This window comes from Oryctolagus cuniculus, chromosome 11 (genome assembly GCF_051225735.1).
Source record: "Oryctolagus cuniculus isolate XC-2025 breed Fujian yellow rabbit chromosome 11, ASM5122573v1, whole genome shotgun sequence".
Classification (NCBI taxonomy): Eukaryota; Metazoa; Chordata; class Mammalia; order Lagomorpha; family Leporidae; genus Oryctolagus; species Oryctolagus cuniculus.
Genome location: NC_142877.1, coordinates 10,018,819 through 10,036,608, shown reverse-complemented (window position 1 = coordinate 10,036,608; position 17,790 = coordinate 10,018,819). Strand labels below are relative to the sequence as shown.

General features: G+C 61.1%; 1 protein-coding gene across 4 annotated transcripts; it reads right to left on the bottom strand.

Moving 5' to 3' along the window:
- Window positions 1-502: 502 nt before the first annotated feature.
- On the bottom strand, window positions 503-17,570 carry KCNG1 (potassium voltage-gated channel modifier subfamily G member 1). Of its 4 annotated transcripts, XM_051832634.3 has the most exons (4): window positions 16,612-17,132; window positions 10,069-10,225; window positions 6,035-6,834; window positions 503-1,494 (listed from the first exon to the last, which is right to left on the bottom strand). In XM_051832634.3, the coding sequence occupies exons 3-4, from the start codon at window positions 6,806-6,808 to the stop codon at window positions 721-723; spliced, it is 1,548 nt and encodes a 515-aa protein (XP_051688594.1). In that variant the 5' UTR covers window positions 6,809-6,834; window positions 10,069-10,225; window positions 16,612-17,132; the 3' UTR covers window positions 503-720. The 4 variants fall into 4 exon arrangements, with proteins under 4 accessions (XP_051688594.1, XP_051688599.1, XP_051688593.1 ...); XM_051832639.3 differs by lacking the exons at window positions 10,069-10,225; window positions 16,612-17,132 and adding an exon at window positions 17,329-17,570; XM_051832633.3 differs by lacking the exon at window positions 10,069-10,225 and having other exon boundaries at window positions 16,612-17,128.
- Between the last annotated feature and the right edge of the window lie 220 nt (window positions 17,571-17,790).

Here is a 17,790-nt window from a genome sequence, read left to right as displayed (position 1 = left end):
TCAGATGGCTCTAGGGCCAGGGACGCCCCGCCTGGAACAATAGCTCCACTGGCCGTTTAGATGTGGATCCAGGAGAACCGTGTAAACCCCCCCCCTCCCGCCCCACCCAAACACTAGAATAAATGTGGAGTAGAACCGAAAATGCACCTTGCTTTGCCATGAGCAACGCTAAGAGGTTGCTGGGATGCCTCTGGGGGCAAAGGTCAAGACACAAAAGAGAAGGGAAGATGGGAGGGATAAGGGAGAGGACAGGGCTGGGAGGTGGGGGCCCAGACAGGCAGGGCCTTCCTGAGCCGCAACAGCCCGAGGCCTGCCCCCCCAGCCTCACTGCCCCCCAATTATGCGGGACCCCGAAACACCTTCTCCTGCAGCCCCCCGCCTGAGGTCCCCGCTGGGAATCTTGACTCCAAAAGAGCGCCAGGGAGGGAGTTTCCTCCCGTTATCAATTTCCTGTCCTCGGAGGCCATGCGAAGAAGGACAGACACACGGACACACGGACAGGCAGCCGCGAGGTCGCTGCTCTTGCTGTATTTTTCTCTGCGGGCAGCCCCACGAAGCCAGCCTTCGCCAGGCGCAGGGGTCGCAGGGTGGGAAGGAGAAGCCGCGTCCTTAGTGAGGGCAGCAGGCAGGGGCGGGGCGCGCGGGGAAAGCAGCCGGGGCGGGCCGGGCGCGCCCCCCCCCCCCCGGGCCTGGTGCCCTCCGAAGCGGCTTTTCCGGGGCTCAGCGCGGGGCTCTGGCGTCGGAGGAGGCGCTTCCGAACAGGATGTCGCTGTCCTGGGACACGCCGCTGAGCTGCGACTTGGTCTTGATGAGGAACTGCGCCCTGCGGAACAGGACGCGCTCCTGCTCCTGCTTGAGTTCCAGGTAGGAGCGCGAGAAGGTGTGGAAGATGGAGGTGACCGGGAAGGCCATGAGCAGGATGCCGCTCAGGATGCTGCTCAGCGCCACCACCTGGCCCGGCGTGCTCCTGGGGACCATGTCCCCGTAGCCCACGGTCGTCATGGTGATGACGGCCCACCAGTAGCAGGCGGGGATGCTGGTGAACTCGGGGCTGTCGGCCATCTCGTTCTCGACGACGTAGAGGAGCGGGGCGAAGAGCGCGATGGCCACGCACAGGAAGAGCAGCAGGAGGCCGAACTCGCGCGTGCAGCGGCGCGCCGTGAGCCCCAGCGTCTGCAGCCCCAGCGAGTGGCGCGCCAGGCGCATCACGTAGAGGATACGCAGCGCGCGCAGCACGCGCAGCGCCAGCCCCACCTTGTCCAGGTAGCTGTTGCCCGCGCCGGGCTTGCGGCGGCCGGCGGCGGCGGCGCCGTCCACCAGCAGGGTGACGTAGTAGGGCAGGATGGCCACCAGGTCGATGAGCGTCAGCGGGCTGCGCAGGAAAGCGAACTTGCTGGGCGCCTGGATGAAGCGCAGGAAGAACTCGAGCGAGAACCAGCCCACGCACACCGACTCCACGATGAACACGTTGCGGCACATCTGCGAGCACTGGCCCTGGCGGAGAGGGAGAGGCCTCGCGGTGAGCCCTGCCCTGGGCAGCAGGTGACCCCGGCCTGCCGCGGGTCCTCGCAGCTCTAGCTAGGTTCACTCCTAGGCCCAGGGCGTCGGGCACCACCAGGCCTCATTTCTCCAGCCGCACCGCGGCCCCTGGGCGGTCTGCCTCCCGTCTGAGCCCCGCCCAGTCTCTCCTGCCCACCTGCCTGGTTGCCTGTCACCCCTTTAGAGGAGGCCACCTGTGCCTTCCTGTTGCTGGGGACGAGACCTCATGGCCTCATCCTCCGCACCTCTCACACACCTCCCGATGGGCCCCCTGGGAAATGTGCTTCGTCTTTTAACTCCTTTTGTCCATGAGCTTTTGCCAGCATCAAGCCACTTCTCTCTGTCCCTGGCCCCTGCCCGCCTGCACAGCTGTGGTCACCTCCTCCTGGGCTCCTGCATCCCTAAAGCCCTCTTTCCATATCACACCAGCCAGGGGGACACCCAGAGCTCAAGTGGGTCTCCTCTGCTCAGGCCCCGGGGGATGGAGTCCTGAGCTGTCTGTCCATCCAGCACCTCTCTGACGTCCTCCCCCACCCCTGCTCCCCTGCTCCAGCCTCGCAGGCTTCCGCCTCATTCCTCTAGCCCCCAACTCAAGCCACTCTGCCTCTTCACTGGACACCCCCCCCCCCACTCCTCAAACACCCCCTTGGCTCCTGCCTTCCCTCCCTCCAGCTCCTGGCTTCAGTCATCATTATCCACAAGGACCGCCTGGGACCCCTCGGATGAAAAAATCCCACCTTTCTCTGCACCCCAACTTTCTGTATCCCCATCTGGTCCTTCGCAGGTGTTGTAAGTTCCTGTTTATCAGGCTTCCTGCTTGTCCCCTGCCCCCACTGCCGTGCAGAGGTCACAGCCCCACGGGGCAGGGAAGTTCGTGCGTGCCGTTTGCTGCCTGGAAAAACCAGGCACACAGCAAGTGCCCGGTGCCTGGCTGCTCTGGGAATGAACTGGAAGAACCTTGGATGGGGTTCAGATGGGGGTGCAAATGCAATGGCCACCAGGGCCAGGCAGGCAAAGGGTAAGTGGGTGGGGGGTCCCTGGAGAGCTTGGTGGTCGTGCTCGGCACCCCCATCACCCCCACCCCCACCCCCTGCCAGGCCGATCCAGGCTAAGGCTGCCTCGCCTGTGCTTTCAAGAGCAGCTGGCAACCTCCAGTTTTATGGCACGTCTCTGGCAGGAGATGTCGGGTACGCAGGAAAAGGCTGATGTAAGTGCTGTGCGGCTCTGATACAAAGAAAATGCTCTGTGGGCTGTGACAGCAGCGGAAGCTGGCCCGGGGGCGTGGGCCCCTGCACCCACGCGGGAGACCAGGGAGAAGCTCCTGGCTCCTGGCTCCCACCTGACCTAGCCCCGGCTGTTGTGGCCATCTGGGAGAGTCAACCAGCAGATGAAAGATCTCTCTCTCTCTCTCTTCTTCTCTATCTCTGCCTTCCAAATAAATAAATAAATCTTTTTTAAAAAAGTTCATGCTACTTCCTTTATAACATACAGGAGCAGCCTCCTGTGGGGTATTTCTGATGTTAAGTCAGAGAATACACGTACAGCACACAGCCCACGTAGGGTACACAGTCAGTGCTCAATAAATGCAGGCTGGCATGGTATCTTTGTTACGTTTTCACGACTTACCTGTTTCTCCAACGCCCATACAACCTGCGCTTGTAAGAGACCTTGGAGTGTTTCCCAACACTTGCGTCCAGAGCCCCCACGTGCAGGGCAGGGGTCCCAACCCAACAGCTGAACTGGAGGGGATGCGCCAGTGCACTGGGCTCCCCGTGCAGGACCACAGGCCAGGAGGCCCAACCTGGTGGTTTTTAAGAGAAGCTAAAAGTGTGGATTTTTCTATGGAAAACACCTGACTTTTAAATGTCGGCAATCAAGCCAGATTTTTGGGAAACACTGTGTGAGCCAATCACACGAGGGTACTTCAAAAAGTTTGTGGGAAGCAGAATTAAAAGATGTTTACTTTGGTGCAGCATTTCTTGAAATCCACGCATGCGCTTTTGCTTTCATAATACGCATTTCCTGTCAGCTTTATGAAGGTCCCGTGTTCTTCTGCGGGGCTCTGTTGGGTCTCCAGCCTGGAGACACGCCCTTCCATGTTTAAGGGCACAGACGTGGACCTGGCTGGGCTGCTCTGCCCCAGTGTCCTCCTCTATCAGGTGGAGTAAGAGCTTCCCTCCCACCCCCCCAGGTTGCTGGGGGCTTTGCTGAGGAGGTAAAATGCAGGCAGAGCAGGCAGCCCAGCTCCCGGCTCCTATTTGAGCACTTAGAAGGGAGCACCCCCAGAGTGAGACAGAGACTGAGTCGTCTACACCCAGCCCCTCATTGAACACAAAGAGCTTCTCGGGTGCCCGGATCAATGACAATGACTTTGGAGACGCAGGAAACGTGTCTGGGCTGTTTAGAGGAGGGAGTTCAGGAGGCTGGGAAAGGACTGAGCTGGTGAGATGAATGCTGGTCACATCCATGAGGGCCCGGCATGGCCTCGATGGCACCATTTGTCCATTCAACAACCAGTGACTGGGGCGGCTGCTTAGTCTAATGCTTAAGATGCCAATCAGGGCTGGCACTGTGGTGTAGTGGGCTAAGCCTCATCTGTGGTGCTGGCATCCCATATGGGCACAGGTTCGTGTCCAGGCTACTCCTCTTCTGATCCAGCTCTCTGCTATGGCCTGGGAAAGCAGTAGAAGATGGCCCAAGTGCTCCCACCCGTGTGGGAGACCTGAGAGAAGCTCCTGGCTCCTGGCTTCGGATCGGCCCAGCTCTGGCTATTGTGGTCATTTGGGGAGGGAACCAGCAGATGGAAGACCTCTCTCTCTGTCTTTCCTTCTCTGTAACTCTACCTCTCAAATATTTTAAAAAATATGCCAATCAAGACACCTGGGTCCCACACGGGCGTGCCCGGGTTTGACTCCGGCTCCAGCCCCTGACTCCACTTCTGGCCACTGTGACCCTGGGAGGCAGCGGTGATGGCTCTGGCACTTAGGCTCCTGCCACCCACACGGGAGACTCTGAGGGCTCCTGGCTCCCGGCTCCTGGCTCCTGGGTCCTGGCTCCCGGGTCCTGGCTGCAGCCTGGCCCAGCTCCAGCCTTTTGCAGGCAGCTGGATGGTGAGGGAGTAGAAGCTTTCTCTATCTGTCATGCTCTAACTTTAAATAAATTAATTAATTGAAACAAAACTGCCGGCGCCGCGGCTCACTAGGCTAATCCTCCGCCTTGCGGCGCCAGCACACCGGGTTCTAGTCCCGGTTGGGGCGCCGGATTCTGTCCCGGTTGCCCCTCTTCCAGGCCAGCTCTCTGTTGTGGCCAAGGAGTGCAGTGGAGGATGGCCCAAGTGCTTGGGCCCTGCACCCCATGGGAGACCAGGATAAGTACCTGGCTCCTGCCATTGGATCAGCGCGGTGCGCTGGCCGCAGCGCGCTGGCCGCGGCGGCCATTGGAGGGTGAACCAACGGCAAAGGAAGACCTTTCTCTCTGTCTCTCTCTCTCTCTCACTATCCACTCTGCCTGTAAAACAAAACAAAACAAAACAAAAAACAAAACCAAGGGGCCAGCACCATGGCTCACTTGGTTAATCCTCCGCCTGTGGCACCGGCATCCCTTATGGGCGCCGGATTCTGTCCCGGTTGCTCCTCTTCCAGTCTAGCTCTCTGCTGTGGCCTGGGAGTGCAGTAGAGGATGACCCAAGTGCTTGGGCCCTGCACCCGCATGGGAGGCCAGGAAGAAGTACCTGGCTCCTGGCTTCGGATCGGCGCAGTGCCGGCCATAGCGGACATTTGGGGAGTGAACCAATGGAAGGAAGACCTTTCTCTCTGTCTCTCTCTCTCACTGTCTATAACTCTACCTGCAAAATAAAAACAAAACAAAACAAAACCAAGCCAGCGACTGAGGGCTTTGTCTGTGCTGAACTCTGTTCTTCTTCTTCTTCTTCTTCTTTTTTTTTTTTTTTTAAGATTTATTTGTTTGAATTGTAGAGTTACAGAGACGCAGAGGCAGAGAGAAAGAGAGAGAGAAGTCTTCCATCCACTGGTTCACTCCCTAAATGGCCACAGTGGCCAGAGCTGAGCCGATCTGAAGCCAGGAGCCAGGAGCTTCTTCCAGGTCTCACACACAGGTCCAGGGGACCTGGGCCATCTTCTACTGCTTTCCCAGGCCACAGCAGAGAGCTGGATCGGAAGTGGAGCTGCTGGGACTCGAACCATATGGGATGCCGGCACTGCAGGTGGAGGCTTTACCCACTATGCCACAGCAGCAGCCCCTGAACCCTGTTCTAAAACAGAGCAGGCCTGGGGGGAGGGTGCACCAGGATAGGCGTGGCAGACAGCCCTGTGGCACCTGCATATTAACAGGGAGGCCAGCAACAGGCGTGCAAGCACACCGCCATGTCAGGGGAGACCAGGGTGCAGTCAGGGCGGGCCTCTTGGAGGAGGGGACAAGGGTGGGATGAAGGCGAGGGAGAGGGCTCCACCTTCTCTCACCGCGTGGAGTCTCTTACCTGCTCCTCCTCCTCCCTGAGGCTGGGCAAGGTGCTGACCGAGAGGTTGACGGCCGTGACGGTGACAAAGAGCACCGACAGGCAGGCGAACACCTTGCCCGGCAGCCCCGAGTGCGGCCTCTCCACCATGTCGCGCAGTCTCCGCATGCAGCGGCCCAGGCGGCCGGCGCCGGGGGCCGGGCCCTCGCTGTCGCGGCCGTCGCTGTCCAGCGGGTCGTCGTCCTCCTCCCGCTCCACCATCTCGGCGAACTCCTCGATCTTCTGCAGGTAGCGGCGCCTGCAGCAGCCGTCCAGCTGGTCCTCGGCGATGCCCCAGTAGAGCAGCTCCTCCTGGAAGGACAGCGCGCACATCTCCCGCAGCAGCCGCAGCTTGCCGGCCCGCAGGAAGGTGAGGATGGTGCCGAAGGCCCCCGGGTTGCGGTCGAAGAAGAACTCGTTGCAGGTCACGTCGTAGTCATCGCACACGTTGAGGATGTCGTCGAAGTTGGTGCAGGCCTTGAGCTGGCCCAGCCGCGTGAGCGGGAACTCGTCCAGCGTGGTCCAGGGCAGCGAGTACTTGATGCCCCCCACGTTGATGATGATCTGCCGGCGGCGGTCCCCCGGCGGGCTAGGCTGGCGGGGGTCCGCCTGGGGCCGCAGGCACTGGGCCCTGCGGTAGAACACGCCCTTGATGGGTTGGCCCTGCGGGAAGAAGGCCGGGTGGAGGGAGGCGTCCGAGGTACAGCTCAGGGCGCTGTAGTCGTAGTCGGAGTTGTCTCCCGGTAACAGGGTCATTGTGGGCCTTCACATCCCTCTCGGGCCTGGGGAGACGGGGGAGACCTCCGTGAGCCCCCAGTGCCCCTCTGCAGACACTGCCAAGTCCCTCCTCTTCTCCCTGCCCCCTTCCACCTTGGCCCCCTCCCTGCCCCGTGCGTCTTGGCCCAGACTAAAGCCCTAACCCCCAGTGTCAGGGGCTTAGAGGCGGGGTTTGGGAGGTGGCCAGGTTCAGGTGAGGGGATGAGAGGGGAGCCGCCATGGCGGCATTGGTGCTCGTGGTAAAAGAGGAAGAGACACCAGGGAGCCCTCTGGGTCCCGCGAGGCCACTGCAAGAAATCGGGTCTGTTATCCTGGAAGGGAGCCCTCCCCAGAACGTGGCCATGAGGCACCTGCTCCCCAGCTTCCAGCCTCCAGACCAGTGAGAAGCTAAAGCCTGCTGTTTAAGCCACCCGGTGTGCGGCATTTTCTCACGGCAGCCCGAGCTGCCACTCACTTACTAACCCTGACTACGGGGGGCAGCACCGGGCACAGCGAGTTAAGCTGCCACGTGTGACACCAGCATCCTGTAGTGCAGAGCCGGCTCCAATCCCGGCTGCTCTGCTTCTGACCCAACTCCCTGCTGTGGCCTGGGAAGGCAGCGGAAGACGGCGCCAGCGCTTGGGCCCCTGCGTCCACATGGGAGACCCAGATGGAGTTCCTGGCTCCTGGTTTCAGCCTGGCCCAGCCCCGGCCATTGTGGCCATTTGGGGAGTGAGCCAGTAGATGGAAGATCTTTCTCTCTGTCCCTCCCTCTGCGTCACTCTGTCTTTCAAATAAATGAAATAAATTAAAACACAATCCTAACTTCACACTTGCAAATCCACCTCTGAGCACTGCTCTGTAGGCATCAGTGTGGGGAACCCGGCGTGGTCCCCGTTTAAGAAGGAACCCAACCTTTCTGTTGGGGTTTGATTAGCAAGGGAAGGCAGTTTAGTGTAGACCAAGCAGGAGCATTTGTTCCCCAGGGGACAGGCCCATGACTGGGGGGCGTTACTGGCATCCAGCGGGTAGAAACCAGGAATGCCACAGAGGACCACCCCCTATGACGGGGACAATCTGGCCCCACACTCTGTGATACCAAGGGGGTGGGGCCCTGACGTGCTGGCTACAAATAAGACTTTGGAGCCACATGGCCTGGACAGCCTTGATGTGCCTCTGCATCCTCATCTGTAAAATGGGTATAACCATAGACCCTTCGCACAGGATAGCTGAGAGACTGAGTGAGTCATGTGCCTCAGAGCCGTTCCCGGCACACGGGAGGCGCTCCGTCCTCCCAGCCTTGCCTTGTTTCCCTCAGTGGGACGCAGATATCACTCGCCACGGACAGGAGACCAGGAGCAAAGGCAGCACAGCCGTGACACAGAGCTGCCTTTGCTCATGTCAAGCAGCAGCCAGGAGCGAAGTGGCCATGCCCGTTCCTCCAGGAAGCCCTCCTTGGCTCTTCCTGCTAAGCCGAGCACCCGATCCTTTACAAGTGGTGCCTCCGTCTCCCTGGCACCGACCGCCCACGCGGGAAGCGTCCCTGCTGGCCTGGCTCCTTCACTGGACGGGCGGCTGGCTCCCTGGGGCATCTCCGAGCCGCTGGGCCCGCAGTGGGAGAGCTCAGACAAGTGCCCCCGGGAGGCCATTTCTTGCTGATGAGGGCACTCGCAGGTGACTGAGCTCCAAGCCTCGGCTCGCACGACCCCTCGTGCCAGCTCTCCTAGCCGAGGGCTCTTGTGACGCGATCGAGAGCGCCTCTTCATCACTAGCTCAGGGACAGACTTTGGTTCAGCCACAAATCCAGCAAATATTTTGCTTGGCTTGGAGAAGCTTTCGAAAATTGAGAAATTTTGTGCAAAAAAATCCATATTCTTGGCTTTTCTTAAAAAATCAGAATTATCTGGCAACATTGGGCTCGGTGCCTTCTGAGCAATGGCTGCCCTCCAGCCCACCGCAGTCGCCAGGGCTCCCTGTTGTCTTCCTCACGCCCACTCTGCCTCCCTTTTTGGCCCCATAGGCACAGGGGGGCTAGAGATCTCTGGATTATGGCAACAGAGGTTCCCGGGATTAAGCTGACGCCGAGAGAAGCGGTAAAAATCAGAGGCTGGGCTTTTTTTTTTTTTTTTTTTTTTTTTTTTTTTGACAGGCAGAGTGGACAGTGAGAGAGAGAGACAGAGAGAAAGGTCTTCCTTTTGCCCTTGGTTCACCCTCCAATGGCCGCCGCAGCTGGCGTTTTAAAACAACCATCATCCTCCGTTCCGTCCCAAGGCCCATCAGCTCCAAAGGGAAGCCCGCCCCACTACCCCAGCGTCCACCGGAGCTGTGGACAGGCACAGGGCGCCCCCCACCGCCCGCTGCGGGGATGAGAAGCAGGGTTTTAACAGGGGCTCCTGGCGGGGCCCCCACCAGAAAACGCTGCCTAAAAGCCCACCGTCCTCCACTCACTCGTCTCTGGGGAAAGCCAGTTTCACAGACCGGCTCTGGGACAACTCCGGTGCGCCTGTGTGTGAAATAAAGATGGCTTGTGATTTTCGAGCGCTCAGAGCGTTTTTAACTTCGCCTAAAATTGGAACGCATTTCCTCCGGCAAAGCCTGCCAGGATCCCTCAGAGGCGTGGGAATAATCTCTCTTCAGCGCTGCTCTTAGCGGGAGCGTTCCTCTCTGCTCGCTGCTTTATCTTTGCCACCAAAGATGGGGAATCAGACAGCTCTGTCTGGCAAGAATGACGGTGGAGGCAAAGCCACACATCGCTCCTGAAGGCTCCAGGAGCCTCAGGCCGGCATCCCCTCCGGCCCTCCCTCCCGGCTTCCCTGCGCCAAGCTCCGGCCCTCACCCCCACCCTCTGTAGCCTGCTCAGCAACGGGAGCTCAAGATGCCACACACCCCCCCTTGTGAGATCAGGATCCCCCAGGGAAGTGCTGCCCAGGAACGGGCACAGTCCCGTGGCCTCCCTGGACCCCAGAGTCCACGCTTCCGCACGAGGATGCGGCTTCCTGCCAGCCGGGGCCCTCACGGGAAGCCTGGGCTCTCTCTGCTCGGCAGAGTGGGTCCTAAGAGCTTGCTGCCTTTTGGGAACTTTGCCACCGAGGGCCTTTGAGTCCTCAGGAAGAGGAAGCCGTTGGAGAAGGGGGCTGCGATGGGGGAATGAGAGGTCCTGGGGGAGTGCTCATCCATTCATTCAGTAGTTACTGCTCACCCTGTGCCAGACCCTGTCCCAGACCCTGTGCCGGGCTGGCGGAGGACAAGACAACCCTCACCTGTCCTGATGGAGTGCAGGCTCCCCAGGGCAGTCTCCAAAGGCAGCATGAAGAGGGAGGCCGCAGTGAGGGCTGTGATGGAACGGGGCAAGGCGATGGATGGAGATGGATGATAACGGGGCGGACAGCACTAGCTGGATGGTTCAGGGGGGGCTTCCTGGAGGAGGAGATAAGGGCTGACCCATGGGTAGGAAGGAGCCAGCCCCTCGGCTGCAGTACCTAGGGGAGTGTGTCTCAGCCAGGCTGGGGGCTGCTGCGGTCATTCTGGAAACAGACGATGGAGGCTGAGCCGGGAGGTGGGGGGTGGTGAAGACCTGGACGAATTCCAGGTGAAGAGGAGGCGGGACACTTGGGGGATGAGCAGCGGGTGAGGGGAAGACGATCAGGATCGCAGGGTGCCTTTGTGGAGGTGACAGGTAGGTGGCGCTATGGCGAGCCCTGCAAGAGCGCCTATGCGGCTGTGTGGGGTGAGGGATGAGGCATCTCGCTGGGGATGGGAGTAATGGATTACCAAAGCTGATCTGATGAGTGTGTGTGCGTGTGAGCGCGCGTGTGTGTGAGTGCATGTGTGTGCACAAGTGTATGTGTGTTATGCGTGTGAGTACATGTATGTGTGCATGTGTGGGAGTGTGTGTGCATGTGTGTTATGAGTGTGAGTACATGTATGTGTGTATGTGTGAGTGTGTGCATGGGTGAGTGTGCATGTGTGTTATGAGTGTGAGTGTGTGTATGTGTGCATGTTCGTGAGTGTGCGTATGTGTGTGAGTATGAGTGTGCATGAGTGTATGTGTATTATAAGTGTGTGTGTATATGCGTGTGCGTGAGTGTGAGTATGTGTGTTATGAGTGTGAGCGTGGGCATATGTGTGCATGTGTGTATATATGTGTGCATATGTATGTGTGCATGTGTGTGAGTACATGTGTGTAGCTGTGACCTGGCTGGGTGAAGCCCAGCAGCAGGGGTCTGACTGGTGCCACTGCTGAGGCTGGGTCCACAGCAGGCCCAGGTGATCAGCGCAGGCACGCGCCCCTGGAGGGACTGGGTAGGCAAAGCAACCCTAATCCCTGGGACCTGCGAGGACCATGGTTACCCAGGGAATTCAGGTTGCCGGGCAGCTGACTCTGAGGCCGGGAGATCACCTGGGTTATCTCGGTGCCCGACCCCTGCAGGCATCCCTCCACGTGGTCAGAGTGAGAAGGACTCTGTCCCTGGCTTTGAATGCGGAGACAGGAAGGTGGCAGCCTCTTCAGCCCGATGGGACCATTTCAACCCTCCGGCCCCCAGCACTGTGAGACGGCCAGCGCGGGTCATGGAGCCCCCACCAGAGGCCATTCACTCCAGCAGGAGAGGCGTGCAGCGCTGGTGGGGTTGGCGCTTCTCAGTCTGGGGGAGGCAGAAGGCCCCGTGCTATTGGGCTCAAGACCTGTCTCACCTTTGTGACTCAGTTTCTTCATCCATAAAATGGGGATGAGAATAGCTCTTGCCCCCTTCAATGAAGGCGAGGATGAAAGCAAGCGACACAGTGACACGCTTGCCCCATGCCTGGCACACGGTGAACTTTCAACAGATGCTTCCGTATTATTAGCTATGAGGGTCTCATCCACACCCCCACCCCCACCAGCCACAACAGTGCCTCATTCTCTGATCTGACCCACTGAGACCCGAACCCAGCATTGTCTGACGTCCAGAGCGCATGGCTGGGGGCTGGGAAAGCTGGGATGAATGCAAGCTGTCTTCCGCAGGTCCCAGGAACCCCAGGGCTGCAGAAGACGCTGTCGGCAATACATCACTTACAGAGGAACAAGGCACAAGAACGTGTGTCCTGTGTAGCTTGTGGCACTTGGGGGAGGGGTCCCCTCGTGTCTGCCCCCAGGGAATGGATAAGCGAGTTGTGACAGATACAGATGGCGGAATCCTGCAGATTGAAGCAGTGAACAAGATGTAGGTTTAGCAACACGTCTTGGTCTTTAAAACGTGGTGCTGAGTGGAAAGAGAGAAGCTATAGCACTATGCCGTTTATGCAAATGAACACACACAACGTCGCGGTTCCCACGAGGACGGAAGCGCTGAAGGATCTCTAGGACGGTGCATGGAAGAGCAGGGGACTGCACAGAGGAGGAAAGAGAGAGACAGGCCAGCTGGGCGCGGGCAGGGAGGGAGAGGGCTGGGGGAGGGGCGTGGCTCTCACCACCCTGAGCTGTATGCAGGCTCAAATGGAAACACGCAGCACACGGAACCAACACCCACCCGGCCCCGTGGGCTCTGCAGGGGTCTGGATTCCTGGGGTCCTCCTCAGACCGCCTCACCCAGCATCCCAGGAGCCAGCATTTCCAAAGCCCCCTGCAGAGGTTCTTAGGACTCGAAGGTTCCAGAGAAAAGGGAGGCGGCTAGCGATGCCCCAGGGGCTGCAGGTGCAAGAGCCGCTCTGGGCACTGGCAGGAGTCCCTGTCCTCCGCGCCACTTCTCAGTCCCCTGGGGCTCTGGAAGGCTCTGTGGGTACCACTGCGTGGAAGAGCTTTCTAGGGGCAGCTGCACCCTTGTGGCTGGTGAGAGGCACCTTCTGCAGAGGCTGCCCTCATCGCCTTCTCCTGGATGAGCCAGAGGAGCCCCTCCTCCCCACCCAACTCCTCCCCCACTCTCCATCCACCCTCTCCCCCTCCTCCCCACCTACCCCCCTCCCCAACTCCCCATCTGACTTCTCCTCCTTTCTCACAAGCTCCCGCCCAGGGCAGAGTGCACATTCCAGAGGTAAGTGATGGCATAGCCCTGGGAGGTCTGGATGGCAGCCCCCCCACCCCGCCCACGAGGCCAGCCAGCAGGTGTGATGGGGCGGGGAGGGGTCACCTCTGTGACCTGAGCCGGCCTTCTGCTGCCACGTGTCCCTGGCTCCGTTTCGTCCCCTGCAAGTTGAGCATGATCGTGCCGCCCTCCCAGGGCTGCGGGAGGTCCGCTGACTGCCTGCCTCTGTAGCCACATCCCATCGAGGACAGCACAGAGAGCTGGAAACCATCCTGCCTTCGTCTCGGCTGCTAAACTACTGCTTGGGCTCCCTCCAGGCTTTCAACAAACTGCTGGCCTCGCTCAACTCTGCTCCTCCTGTCTGCTGCTCACGGCTTCCGACGGGGGGCGCTCGGGCGTCTTCTGAGAGGGCCTGCTGCAGTGTGACCTGCAGGTGTTATCAATCACAACAACCACAGCCTCGCTGGCAGGCGCACTCACCAGGCGTGAGCACCGTGCGTGAGCCGACGGCGCACCCTGAAGGCCGGGCACCATCACAAATGCCCCCATTTTACAGATGAGGAAATCAAGGCTCCATGAAGCGACAACACAAAGCAGACTCCAGCCAGGGTCTGTGGGCCTCCACGCCACAGCTCTGAGCCTGCATTCCTCAGCCTCCTGGGACCACTCGCTCCTCCTGGTGGTGGGGGTGATGTCTCTGCCACCTGCTCCGAGCCAGGGGCGGGGTCTCTAGTCTATTCTCTGTGGACACGTTCTTGAGCCGTCTTTGGGGATGGAGGGGAGCAGGTGACTGCCCAGGCCGGGGGACGTGGGGCACATGCTCATCCCTGTTCTGCAGTGGGAGAAATCAACAGAAGCTCTCCTCTTGTTCAACTTTCCGTCGCCACTTGGGCCTCTGGGAAGGGGATGTGGGGAGGGAAGCCCAGGCAGCAGCCCGGCCTCTCCATGCTGCGGGAGCCAGGGGACGGCTCCTGCCCGAGAAGACGCCTTGGTCTGAGCCCATTTGGACTTCTGACCCTGGGTCTCTACGGGGACAAATGTGCGCTGACACAGGCTGAAGGGAACCTCCTCCCTGCCAAGGAACCTGTGCTCCCTGATGCTGTGGGTTCCTCCTCCTGCACCTGTGTCACCGCCTAACTCCGGCCAGGGGTCCCAATCCGCCTCCCTCCACCTGCTCTCCCGTGCCCTGCACGCCTCATGGCCAGGGCAGCTCCATCTGTCAGGATTAGGGCTCCTGGCTGCGCTGACTCAGAGGCGGGTCATGCTGAATTAATCCCCAATTAAATCGTTAATCAAAACAGATCCAGCCATTAGCCTGGCCCAGGTCCTGGCCTGCCGGGCCTCCACGAGCTGCTGCGCCCGCGTGGGCAATCTGTCTTCCTCAGCCACTGGCCGTCCGTCCTCGACACAATCCAATCATCCTGGGCTTCAGCCCGGCTTCCTGGAAACTAGGGCCACGCCCCTGGGGGGTGTTAAGTGCTAGGAGCTGTGCTCTTCCCTCCATCTCTTACCTGCCCGGGATGAGAAGAGCCAGAGCCCTCCCATACAAAAGACAGGCTGCCTCTGGGGCCCCGGCCCCCTGCTGCTGGCAAAGTCACAGGAAACACACGTGTGCCGTCAGCCGGGAGATGTGTGCGGGCTGCAGCCAGGAGTTGAGCCTGTCTGTCTCCTTGTAGCCCAGAATCTGGGAACTCAGGTGTAAGCAGAAGACCAGGCTTTGGGGAGGGGGACAGCCGGGACCTTGGCAGAGCAGGAAGGGGGGCACTTGCTCAGGAGTGGAATGCGCTTGAAGCTGCCGCCGGCCTGGGGAGATGCAGGTCCGAGGGGAAAATCGCCATGGAGCAGGGGGCAATCCTGGGCCCACGTCAGCCCCTACCTGGAGCAAATCCACTGTGTGTTCCCACTGTGGGGATGGTCATGAAGCCGGCCGGCAGCGACGGGGCGCCAGCATCCAGCAACTCTATGTAGACGGGGTTGGCCAGCCATGTTTTCTACCCAAGAACTCCATTTCCAGGTTTAATGAATCAACCAAGAACAGAGTCCCAGGCCTCCATACCGCTGGCACCCGGAGGTGCTGACTCTGTACCACCTATTTGGAAAGGACATGGAGAATGGAGCCCAGCCAGGACGCGCTGCAGGGGTCCCGGGGTGAAGCCCTTAGTCCTGGGGTGGGGAGGGACATGGCCCCGTGTCCAGGACACACGCTGTGCTTCTGTTCCCGGAGCCCAGCTGTGTGTCTGCTTAGAGGGGCTCCCTGAGCTGCCCAGTTCGCTTCCAGGGCACCCGCAGCCTGGATCCCCAGGTCTCAAGAGATGGACCGGGGGCTGTCTGATTTCCAGTGCACGCACAGTTCCCTCCAGGTTTGGAGCGTGCCCCACAGCAGACATTTTTCTGCTGGAACGGGCCGTCCCCAGGGGCCACAACTCACGCCCGTCTTTCAAACCTTTCCTCCCTTTCCACTCAGCAGGTGCCTCTGGTAGGGCTCCGGGCTAGCAAGCCAGAGAGATCCACCCAAGAGAGGTGGCACACTCTGGTCAGTTGCCAGTCCCTGACCCCACCCCTGGACCTGCCCCACGTGCCCCTGAGCCCCCTGCAGCTGTGCGTGGGGTGTCAGAGACAGCCTAGCACATCAAAGTCTCCTGAGATTGACAGAAGCAGCCCCCCCTGCTCCCCGCGATGAATCAGCCCAGTTCCTGTCCCCCCCCCACCCCGCTTCCCCTGCACTATCTCAGGTGTCAGCACATCCACCTGGGTACCTTGGGTGCCTGGCACCCTGTAGGTGCTTAAGAAGAGCAAGCGCTTAAGAAAATCCTGCCGAGTGGACAGTCCACTGCAACCCCCACTGGCGGGAGCCCGCCCCCCCCCCCCAGGACTGGGAGATTGATGCTCATCACCCCCTACCCCATTACCACCCTCCCCTATGGAGCTTTATCAAGACCTTCCCTTTCCATCCAAAACCCAATCCAGCCAGGAGCTGCTCACAGGGCCTGCAGGGGCGGCTGCCCAAGCAGACTGTGACCTCCCAAGGGAGGGCCTGGGTCTTAATGGCTACCTTGTCCAGGCTGCGGGAAGGCTGCACCCACCCCCCCCTCTGGTTCACCGATCCCTCCCCAGAACAGCGGATGTTTGCTAAACAAAAGCTTGTGGAGCACTTGGTAGGGCGAGTCGCCCATAGCAGGTGCTCCCCGGATCTTTTGTCAAGGCATGAATGAATGAACGAACGAATGAACCAACTCTTTCCTTCCCCATCCAAAGGCTCCAGTGCACCCAGGCTGCGTCCCCTTTGGGATGGCGTCCCTGAGGCTGAGACCACCGCCTTCTCTGTCAGATACTGGGGCATCGGTATTCCCAAGGTACAGCAGGCACTCAGAGACGCTCGTGGAGTTCACGGTCCGAGAACGCCGGCCAGGGCCCACTGGGCTGGATGCACCGCCCAGTGCCTCACGATGAGGCGAATGCACAAGTGACAGACGTCCCCCGCCGCCCACTCCCCATCCCCGCCTCGCTTCTGCCCGCAATCAGGATGCGGCCCCCGCCGGGGCACGCGGGAGAACGTCCCGCATTAAGTATCCCGCATCCCGGGGGAAGACCCGAGGCCGGACCCGCACTGTGCGTTGGCGAGCGCGCTCCACGCTGCCACCCGCGGCTGCTCCCGGGTTCTCAGCCTACCGAGGCTCCCTGCAGGCGGATTTCAAGATCCCCGCAGCGGAGTCCGCGCCACACCACGTGCAGCTCCCCCGCGCCCGAGTTTGCAGGCGCGGGGTCCGGTCCGCCCGGCGAGGCTGCGGAGCGCAAAGTTCCCACCTCAAGTTCCCGTCGCGGCGTCCCCGCCTTGGAGTTGGCCGGGCCGTGGCTTCGGTCCCCCGGCAGCCGGCGAGTCCGGGACGAGGACGCGGGCGGGAACTGCAGGCGTCCGAGACGCCCGCGGGGGCCTCCAGGAGCCGAAGCCAAACTTGGGCCCCGAGGCCGGGCTCCGTTCCCGCACTCGGGCCCAGGGCCGCCCCGCCTCCGCGTCCAGGTCCCCACCGGGCTCGGAGTGCGCCGGGAGCGCGGCGCGGCACCCGCGCAGGGAGGGAGTCGGGGCGGGAGGCGGGATCGAGGGAGGGGACTGTGCGCGGGGCGGGGAGTGGGCGGGCGGCAGCGAGCGCCGCCACACCGCGTGCCCTGGCGCTCGGCTCGGGGGCCCCAGGGCTCGGATCGCGTGTGCCTGGGCCGCGCGAGCAAAGCCCTCAACCATCGCCGTCCCCTGGCCCTTCCCGTCCCGGCTGCCCTCCCCAGCCGCCCCGCGCGCCGCTGCTCCTCTGTCCGCCCGCGCCGGCTTTTCAAGTCCCTGTGCGCTCCAGTCCTGGGTCTGTGCGCGGGCGCTGCCGCCTGGTGGGGTCTCGCGCTGCGTCACCTCCTTTCCCTCGGGGCGGTTTAAGTGCGAGGTTGTCCGGGGCCCGCGCACCGCTGCCCTGGGTGCCCGGTCCTTAAAGTGCCCACCATCGCGGCTCCTGGGGGGCCACACACGCCGAGTCTTACCCTTTTCTGCGCACTCCACGGAAGGGCACCGTGGCCCTTGGTCTCTCTTGCCTCTGTGGCCCCGGGGGCTGCACGCGCCGTGCTGCGTCAACTGCTTAGGGACAGCACGAGCCGTGCCAGGTAACTTTTCTTCCAGGTCCAAGGTGTGCCTCGGTCGGGAGTCGCCTCTGTCCTGTCGTCCGCAAGCCCCGAGCCGAAGCGTCACCCGGCTCCCGTACCCGGCGCACAGGCGGCCGGCCCAGAGTGCCGCGTTGGGTTGGAATTGGTGGGAGTGGCGCGAAGCGGGGCTGGGTGGGGGCGCTTGCCTCGAGCCTCCAGCCCTCTCGCCCTTTGTTTCACAGCCTGTTCTCACCATCAAGAAGGGGGGGGGGGGCAGAGCCTGCTGCTTCCTCGGTGGGAGCTGGGAGCAGGCTGTTAAGTTGGGGGCGACCACTCTTGCTGGGTTTCACGCAGAGAAAGAGG